Here is a 10,064-nt window from a genome sequence, read left to right as displayed (position 1 = left end):
GTTGCTCTGTAGTTTTGGTGAGAGTTTTAATAGTATTCTCCATAGAGCGATCGCCAAAATTTTGTTTTCTCAGGTAAGAAAATATCATGTGGAATGAAGAAAAAAATATATAATGTAAGAGCATATGACAGTCACCCCTTTCATTAGGTCTTTTCAATCTACCAGAAATGGGAATTCTCTTGGCCTACAAAACTTCAACATTCTAAAATGGCTGATGGAAGTATTTGCCCAAGACTGTGTGGGATAGAATACTTCTCCAGTGATTCTTAGTTGATTTCTTGTACCCTTTTAACATCTAAGACATATATCCAGTTATAAATCATTCTCACCCTTCATTCAATACTTCTAATACAAATTCTGTCACTATTCCCAATGACTTTGAGACATGGTCACTTGCTGTAGGAGAACAGGAGTTATCTTGGTTCAAGCTATCAGTGACCAAGTTGTAACAATAGGAAGTTAGATCCTGGTTTTCCCCTCAAATGGCATCCAGGGGAGTGACCCATTTGCCTGGGAGGGCTTGAAGGGGACATGACATTGGTTTTCAAGACTAGGCACATGGAGAGTCCCTGTCTCCTTCCCACGGAGACAAGGTCACCCATTACTGTAGGTTTCCAGCCTTCACCAGGCTTCCATGCTCATCCTTCTTACCCTTTCTTTCCTGGTCCTGATGACATTTCAGGAATGAATTCAAGGCCATGTACTCAGTGGGGCCGACTTCCACTTCTCATGTGAACCAGGCCACCATCTATTGTAATTGCACAGCCTTCTCTTCAGACAAATATCACAACTTGATTCGTCTGAGCTGGGATGATCTCAGTGCATCGATTCAATTTGTTGTGTTTATCCTTTTAGGCTCCAGAAGGGACAATGTGCTCAGTCTCCAGTCTCTTTGACTGTGACTCCAGGACAGAGGGCCACCATCCCTTGCAGGGACAGTCAGAAAGTGAGTGATACGTGGGCATTGCCAATGTATTACCTGGTATCAACAGAAATCAAGACAGTGTCCTAAGGTCCTAATCCATTTAGCATCCTGGCGAGAGCCTGGAAGCTTTGTTCCCACATTCTGCCCCAGGTGTCTGCCTGTCACGCTGACTGAATTGATGACGGGAGGCCAGGCAGGGAGACTTAATAAGGGTTTTCAGTCACCTGTGCATTTTCTCATGACCGCCTGCTCCCGGGACCCTCGGGCACCTTCACCCCTTTTGCTTCCGCCAACAGGTACGTGCCGTTTCCGGGGCCTTGCTGTGTGGTGCCTGAGCTGCAGCCTGTGGCCCAGAACCCGCAGCTGCCACCTAGTCCCCTGGGGTCTCTAGTGTCTTCTTCTTCGACTCAGAATGTGTGGTGCCTGCTCCCCAGAGTAACAGCACGTGTGGGCAGCGGGGCCGTGACAGGAGGGAGGTTTGTGTTCGGGGCTGAATCACTGTGTGGGGGATAATGTGTACCTTGGTAGCAGTAATAAACTCCAATGTCCTCAGCCTCCACCCTGCTGATTCTCAGGGTGAAATCTGTCCCTGACCCACTCCCACTGAACCTGTCTGGGACCCCAGAGTCCCGGTTCGAAACCTTATAGATCAGGCGCCGAGGAGACTGGCCTGGCTTCTGCAGGAACCAACTTAAATAGGTGTTTCCATCACTGTGCACGAGGCTCTGACTGGCCCTGCAGGAGATGGAGGCCGGCTGTCCAAGGGTGACGGGCAGGGACAGTGGAGTCTGTGTCAGCACGACATCCCCACTGCATCCTGAAGGAAGAAGAGAAAAGCAAGATTACATGCAAGTATGATAAGTCATTTTGAAAATTTTACTTTAGTAATTATTGCAGGATAAATCTTTTTGGATGATTTTTATTAATATCCCCAAGTATCCGATTTCAAAAGAGATGCTAAGATTTGTAACACACAGAAGGGTGTCTACTCTCATCTACCACATCTCCTTTTCTCTATGTCATAGTCTTTCTTAGAACATAGATCTTTGTTCCTTCCTGAATGTTCCTGACTGTCAGAGATCTCCACATCACATTCTCCTTCCCAGAATGTAGGACAGAGGTCTGCAACACTTGGACAAAATAGGCACAGAGTGCAGTGGTGTCCTCAGAACTCTCCTCCCCCCCACACCCTTCCCCTCTCTCACCCCTCCCCACTCTGCCCTCACCTGGGATCCAGAGCACCAGCAGCCCCAGCAGCTGAGCAGGGAACCTCATTATGAGAAGTTTATGTGATGAGTCCTGGTCACTCACTGCAGGATCTGAGCTGATCTTTTATGTCAGGTGCGAAGGTTTTATCTGAGACCCTGTGCCTTAGTCCTCCCTTAGGGAACAGTATGCAAATCTCCTGGTGGGCACAGCAGCCTGGGAGGAGGCGGAGGGAGGGGGCTCCCACATGAGCAAAGTAATATAACGTGTCTGTGTTTGAAGGGAAACTAAGACATAAATTCCCTGCAGCCTAAAGAGTAAAGCACACATTGAGGGACCTGGCAGCTTAAATGACTGAGCCATGCAGGTGTCACAAAAAGGAATGGAATTCTATGCAAACATGAACTCTGTCACTTGGAGTTCTCATTCTCCATGTAGTCACTGGCAATATTTGATCACCTTCTATATAGTTCAGGATTGAGCAAATAAGTAACCATGCTGTAAATAATGGGAGCTGGCGGGGTCACCAGCAGGCACTGGAATTACAATCAGAGGACGAAGGAAAAATCAAAGGGGACATGTGGAACTCTTCCATAAGCACTTATATTCTTTTCTGACTTTGAGTTATTTTTATTGCGATGCCATAATGTACTTGGAACTAATTGAGACTCACCTTGTGTTTCACAAATGAAAGCAGGTTCCTATTGACTCTTCCTCTGGCTTCCCCTGAGGATATCACCTCAAATAACCATCACCTACTTAGCAGAACTGAACATGAGCACTAACATTGTGCTGGGAACTAAAGTCAAAGCCATGTGCAGACCTCACTGACTTTCCCCTACTACAGGGGGGTCCTCAGTCTTGGTGCCGTGGAGAACTGGGAGCTCTACCTTCAGAGTCCATACTGCAAAGAGTCAAGGGGAAGAGCCCTGGGGAGCCATGTGAGAGCTGCCTCAGCCACGCTGTCCCGGACTCGGGCCCTCTAATGAAAGAGACTCCGGGGCTTGAGACCCCACTCCGAGGACTTCCCTGACCTCCTCCGAGGACTCCCCACCATTAGGATCTCCCCCAGCTTGGTTCTTCTCTGAAAGAAGCAGCTGATGACTGAGCCCTGGAGGAGACAGCTGCTCAGTGGAGCAGAACATCCAACCCTGCTAGGGAGGGTCGTGTTTAAGGCTGTCATGCTGCGCAGGGTCCCTGTGTGTGTTCTGTGCCCAGACGTGTGCGCAATGTATCCACGCTCCATGTTCGTGATTGGGCGTGTGACTACTGTCCCTGACCCACTGCCGCTGGCCTGGGCTAGGCCCCTGGAACCCTGTGGACACCATACACGTCAGTGGTTACAGAGATGGGTGTGGCTTCTGCTGAAACCCAGGAAGGAAAGTGTGTCCAGTGCCATGGTTGGGACTGAGACTGGCCTTGTAGGAGATGGAGACAGTCCCTCCCAGGGCCAGAGACAAGTGGGATGGAGCCTGACTTAGCACAGCTGCCCATGAGAGCTTGGAAAAAGAAAGAAATATATCATGGAAACTCAAATATGGAAAAAGAATTCTGAAATGAAGAAATGATGTACAGGAGCACCTGTGTGGTAGTGTCTGTTAAGTGTCCAACTCTTGGTTTCTGCTCAAGCCGTGGATCTCACAATTTCATGAGTTTGAGTCCCAAGTCATGCTCTGTGCTGTGAGGAGTCTGCTTGAGATTCTCTCTCTCTTTCCCTCTCTTTGCCTCACCCCCTATCATATGCACTTCCTTTCTGTCTCTCTCTTTCAGTTAATAAATGAACATTTTTATAAAAATGTGAGTCTCGGGGTGTCTGGGTGGCTCAGTTGGTTAAGAGTCTGACCCTTGGTTTTAGCTCAGGTCATGATCTCATGGTTCATGAGTTTAAGCCCTGAATTGGTCTCTCTACTGGAGGTGTGGAGCCTGCTTGGGATTTGCACTTCCTCTCTTTCTGCTCTTCCTCATCTGTGCTTTCTCTCTATAAACAAATAACATTAAAAAATATGTGAGTGTGATCTACATGTCTCCAAAGCCATGAGCACTGGCCTGGGGAGAAGCAGAGTTTGTACTTTGTTGTGCTGCAGGAAAGGAGAACCTTGATCGGTATCTTTTGCGGGTTCCTTATAATAGTTCCGAGCTCTTGTTATAAATCTCAATCTTGTCACCCCACACATTATGCATATACCATCCTAGCACCTAATATCTATAAATTGAGGGGTCTGTTTCTGTTTCCTGGTTTCTCTCTCCTGGATTTTGGCACCCTAGAATTGTTGGCTGAAAACCTACTGTGTTTTGTATGTGTAACACTTTTGTCGATTTATACACCTATTTGCTGTGAAACAGGTTAGTGGCGATTTTAGGCTCTGGAATGATTTTATCATCCAGAGAGAAATGACATTTGATTCTGGCAGCCTGAGATGCTAGGGTGTCACCCTCGTCCAATCAAGGATCGCACTGTGAGTCTGGGCAATAGCCTGGGCGGTAGGTTGCTTGCTGGGCCCGGTTCTTCACTCCTCCTGAGGCGTGGCCCTGCCAGGATTCCACCTGAAGCTCTTTCAAGTTTGTCAGAGTCCCTCCTTTTTATTCTTTGGAGATTAATTTAAAAAATTGTTTTTAAGGTTTTTTTAAAATTTATTTGGAAAGAGAAAGAGAGCAAGTGTACAGGTGGGTGAGGGGCAGATAGAAGGGAGACAGAATCCCAAGGAGTCTCCAAACCATCAACCCAGAGCCACATGTGGGGCTCGACTCATAGACTGTGAGATCATGACTTGAGTCAAGATCAAGAGTCAGACATGTAACGAAATGGGCCATCTAGGTTCCCCGAGATTGATTTCTTCTATGATGGTATGAGATTCCAGAACGCTGTACTCAGCTCTGAGACCTCTCAGCCTTTCCTTTATCTCAGATTCTCACTGAAGAAAGAAAAGCGGGGCTCAACTCTATGAGCTTTCCTTCTTTCCTTATCTCCTTCACTATTTATGTTGTAGGGATTTTCCATGGAGGTGGGAAAGACCCCTTTTCCAATGACTAGGCATTATTTGAGGCTGACGTACTCCACCAACCAAGAGAAATTGAGAGGGTGTTTATTATCCCTATAAGGGACCCCTGGAGAGGGCAGCATGTGCACAATCAGGTCCAGGCTGGTTTCCATGGTACAGAATGTTGAGCATTTCTAATGGCCAGGGAGGGGAAGGGGGTGTAGTTCAAGCTTGAGCTGGAGATTCATAGGGTGTGAACTTGCTAGCTTCTNAGGTTTTGTAAGGTTTCCAATGGCTTCAGAGCTTTTCTGTGTGATGTATGGGCGCGAGTGCAAGTACGGAGCTCCTTACTTCTCCACCATCTTGCCCTCTCTCCTGAACTTGCTAGCTTCTATACAGACATGGACAGCAGGGGAAGACAGAATCGACACGTTCACAATACAGAGGCTTTCAGTCCTTGGACATAATATGGTCTTCTGCTTACGTAGGTTTTGTGGGGATTTTTGAATCATATTCTGGAACTTTGAGTGCATTTTGTTTTTTCCCTAAATATTGGACGCTTTTGAGGCACTTATAAATCATGTGCTCTCTAAGTTTACTTTTTAGGTATTTATTTCAGTTACATAGAAATCAAACTGACTTTTGCATGTTGACTTTGATCCAAGGATGCCCTATTTCTCCAATTATTTCTAGTAGCCCCTTTGTAAATTATTTTGAATATTCTCTGCATACAATCTTTCCATCTGTGAATTATGATCGTTGCCACACTCCCTGCAGGTCTCTGTCTGTTGTAAATGTGGGTGTCTTCTCACACAGGCTGGCACCACAGGAGGTGTCCATTCATATACATCTCATCTGATGCCCTTAGTGGTGAAATAAGTTTGGAACCTGGGGGTGCAGTGAAGCCTGAGGAACATCCAGGATTCAGAGTTCAAATCCTGTCAAGGACGCACTTTTCACAACCTCAGGATTTCCAAACAAAGCAGACAAGCTAGGCTGAGCAACACCACACCAGCTGCTTATAAAAGAGTACCTGTATAGTGAAGTAATCTCTGAAAGTCTTACAGAGGTTTTGTCTCATGCTAAATCACACCCGCTATTATATTCCTGACAGTGGAAAGTTGCAGCGTCATCAGGCTCCAAGAGGCTGATGGTGAGGGTGAAATCTGTCCCAGGTCCACTGCCGCTGACTTTGGAGGGGACCCCCGTGTGCAACGTGGATGCATCATAGATCAGAAGCTTAGTAGTTTTTATTGGTTTCAGCTGATACCAGGTCACCCACGTGTTACTGTTTTGACCTGCCCAAAAGTGATGGTGATTCTGTCTCCTGGAAATGCAGACAGCGAGGATGGAGACCAGGTCAACTGGATATCACAGCTAGCTCCTGAGATTGGACACAGAAACACACATATCCACACTCTGAATATTGTGTTAAGAATACATTGCTGGAGGGCGAGCCAGTGCTGAGCACACAGGCTGGGTACATTCTCAGTGTCCCCTTCCTTACCTGGGAGCCAGAGCAGCAGGAAGTCCAGGAGCTGAGGGGCAGGGGGAGCCTTCATGTCCATGCTGTGTCCTGACTGGGTATGAGTCCAGTACAGGGGGTGACCAGCCTATCAGTCGGTGTTCAGTGAAGTGGACAGTGCCTCAGTAATATGCAAATCAGCAGAGGAGGGGACAGGCTGGGCACAGCTGCAAGGCTAGCTAATCTCAGTAGCACAATCCAGATGCTTGTCTACTAGGTGCCCACACCTCACCAGGGCAGCATAGATGGATGTGCACAGGACATGTGTTTCCATTGCGGGGTCATGGGCCAGAATTACTCTACTGTCCTTTGAGTAACGTGACATGTGTTCTCTTCCATGCTCATAGCATGCTTCCCTTGCTGCTTCTCCATCTAACATAGGTTCTATGGAGAAGGACACAGTTCAAGAAGAAAACTCTCTGCATCTGGTGCCCCGGGATATTACTGAGGCAGGGCAGCTTTGTCTTTGATCTGCTTTTCGGATGCCCTTGTTATGGTATGTTGTCAACACAAAGACATAACCCAGGGTATCTACAGATTTTCTCCTTTATATTTGACCATGTACTGACTGATATACATGTGTGAAGAATCTACTGCGTTTGTAGAAAACACCTTCTGAATTTGGGAAAAATAAAACGAACAGAGCATCATGGGCTTTCGTGACACCTTCAAGCAGTCTGTGGTTGTATATTTGGAGTTATAAGAAAAAAATGTGTAGAGGGGGGTACAACATTATTTTTAAATATATTGGCCAGATTTTTTCCAATTTTAAGAAATCCTTCCTAAGGTTTGTATACTTAAAAACCCAGAGTTGGTTGGATTGTTTGGTTTTTTAGTTTTGAGTGGTATGAGGCCTTTGTATATTTTGGACATTATCCCCATGTTGGATAGGTCATTTGCAAATATCTTTTTCCATTCATTGGGTTGCTTTTTTGTTTTGTTAATGATTTTCTGTGCTTTTTAAGCTGGAGTGGATTCAATAGTTTAGTTTGCTTCTTTTCCCCATGCCTCAGGAGACATATTGATAAATATGTCCAATGTCCAAGAGATTACTACCTATGTTATCTTTAAAGAGGTTTATGGTTTTGAGTTTGACATTTAGGACTCTAATCCATCTTGCCTTTATTTCTTTTTTTTTTTTAATATTTTTATTTATTTCTAGGAGAGAGAGAGACAGCGTGAGCAAGGGAGGGTCAGAGAGAGAGGGAGACACAGACTCTGAAAAAGGCTCCAGGCTCTGAGCTGGCAGTCAGCACAGAGCCCAACGTGGGGCTCAAACCCATGAACCGCGAGATCATGATCTAAGCGAAAGCCGGACTCTTAACCGACTAAGCCACCCACGAGCCCCATTGACTTTATTTCTGAGGGTGAAACAAACAGAAGAAATAAACACAAGAAAGTGGTCCTGTTTCATTGTTTTGCATGTAGTTGTCCTGTTTTCCCAGTATCATTATATATATACAGACATAATTTTTGTATATTTGTTTGTTGGTCAGTTGGTTGGTTTTGGGAGGTGGAATGACTGAGGGAGATGTACAAAGTCTTGAGCAGGCTCCATGCCCAGCTTTAAGCATAACATGGGACTTGATCCAACCACTGTGAGATCATGACTCCACCTGAAATCAAGAGTCAGATGCTTAATTTACTCGCATAATCATTATGGGAGCCCGACAGTGACCACGAGAAAGAGTGGTTAGGGAAGTGGGGATGTGCCTGCAATCGGGACTCTCTGCTTGGGTAGATCATGCCTGCAAACAGGTTGTTCTGCCAAGCGGCGTGCACACAATATCCAAGGTTAATGATCTGTTCACATATGAGGGAACATGCCCTCCGTAGAAATAAGGAGGAGGCTGGAGTTGTGGGCAGGCCTCTTCGTAAACATGTTGTGGTCACTTCCTCCCTTTGCTTCCCCTCGTCCTTGGAATGTGCTTGGCTTCTTGTCCTTATTTGGTAAAAGAATGCATCTTGTAGATTTCAGTGTGTATCCAGCTACCGGGGTATAAAAATAAACTGCAAGGGGGCTTGCGAAGAATTTTTCCTCCGGCTGGAGTTGTGTCTTTTTCTGTCTTTGTCTGTCTTTTGTGTGTCTTGTCTTTGTGTCATTTTGTTTGCTACAATCATTTTTGAAAAGAACGTATTTCCCTCCTTGTATATTCTTGCCTCCTTTGTCATAGATTAAATTCCATGGCTAAAGAGAGAAGCCTGAGACAAATCACACAATTGATCTCCGGCTCCCCTCCTGGTTCTGTTTATGGTTGTACATAAGTTTCTAGCAGTTGCATGGTCTGGGGAATATTGATAAATTATTTCTAAATTAAAGACACCAGTCTCATAACTAAAAGATAAAGTCCACCCTAGCTAGTCCTCTTTGGATTCTGAAGGCAACAGGTGCATTTTTGAGTGAGTATCTCTGACTCATTTATTGATTCCCTAGAAAGTTTGCCAGAGTCGAGTGAGTCCCAGAGCAGAAGAAGACTCTTCACTAAGTTCAGCATGCAGTGACCTCATGATTCAGCAAACCAATGATGCTTAACATGCCTGTGGCAGGTAGGGACAGTGCTAGCAGGCTCCAGAACACCCAGACAGAACCACAGTACAGAGCTTGGGTATTAGAACAACAATGTCAGGGTCTCTTCAGAAGATGGCCCATCCCTTTTAGAGATAATAGTGATTAGCTATTATTAAGCCCTGCTAGAGACTACCTGCAGCCTTTAGGACACAAAGAAGCCATGTGATCTGCATAGTCCTTTATGAATTCAGTGGTATAGCATCTGCCCAGATATAAACGTATACTGCACAACAGCTTTCCATAATCAGATAGCAGCGGGATATACAGGCTAGTTCCTGATGAAGTCCCCAAGGTACACATGCTGTGTGTATGGAAGTTTTTCCCCTGTCTTTGCACCTGTGCTTGTAGAATTCCTCCTTTTCCCTCATCTCATACCTAAAGCCTGATATTAATTCTCTGTAGACATTGAATGAGAAAGTAAATAAATCAGATTTAATTTATGTAGGATAAGCTGTCAGTCCTCCAAAGTAGACTTTTAGCTTTAATGACCACTTTAAACATAGTGGGGGGAAGATCATGTGGAAGGAAATTCATCTAGTTGGCAGCACTTGGAGTTGTGTTTTCTGATTCACGTTATCTCTCAGAGAGATCCCGAATAAGAGTTCTACACTCATTCAAGGGCAGTTATTAACAGTGTCGTCACATGGGCAAAAGGTTGGATAAAACGACCTGGGAGGTTGGTGATGAGAAACTCAAAAGTAGAGTTTTATGAATGGACCTCTGGTCCAGGCACTTAGAGTAAGATTGTTTGTGTCCTGTGCAAATGCTCTTGACAACCCACGCCCTGTGCAGTCATCAGGCAGACACGATGACCAATGCTGGGGATGCAGATAGCCTCTTTCCCAGACACCCTAGTGCTTG

General features: G+C 45.6%; 1 pseudogene and 1 gene segment (V, D, J or C); one reads left to right on the top strand and one right to left on the bottom strand.

The window, feature by feature from the left end:
• Positions 1 to 1,316, top strand: part of LOC144239158 (immunoglobulin kappa variable 4-1 pseudogene) — a 4,851-nt pseudogene extending 3,535 nt beyond the window's left edge.
• Positions 1,317 to 1,332: 16 nt separating this feature from the next.
• On the bottom strand, positions 1,333 to 6,677 carry LOC144239157 (immunoglobulin kappa variable 2-30-like). The segment is given in 2 exon segments: positions 1,333 to 1,742; positions 6,617 to 6,677. Coding segments are annotated over 2 exon segments (471 nt in total).
• Positions 6,678 to 10,064: the final 3,387 nt, after the last annotated feature.

This window comes from Crocuta crocuta, unplaced genomic scaffold (assembly GCF_008692635.1).
Source record: "Crocuta crocuta isolate KB4526 unplaced genomic scaffold, BGI_CrCroc_1.0 scaffold842, whole genome shotgun sequence".
Taxonomy (NCBI): Eukaryota; Metazoa; Chordata; class Mammalia; order Carnivora; family Hyaenidae; genus Crocuta; species Crocuta crocuta.
The sequence above is the reverse complement of the archived record's forward strand: the minus strand, read 5'-3'. Positions and strand labels throughout refer to the sequence as shown.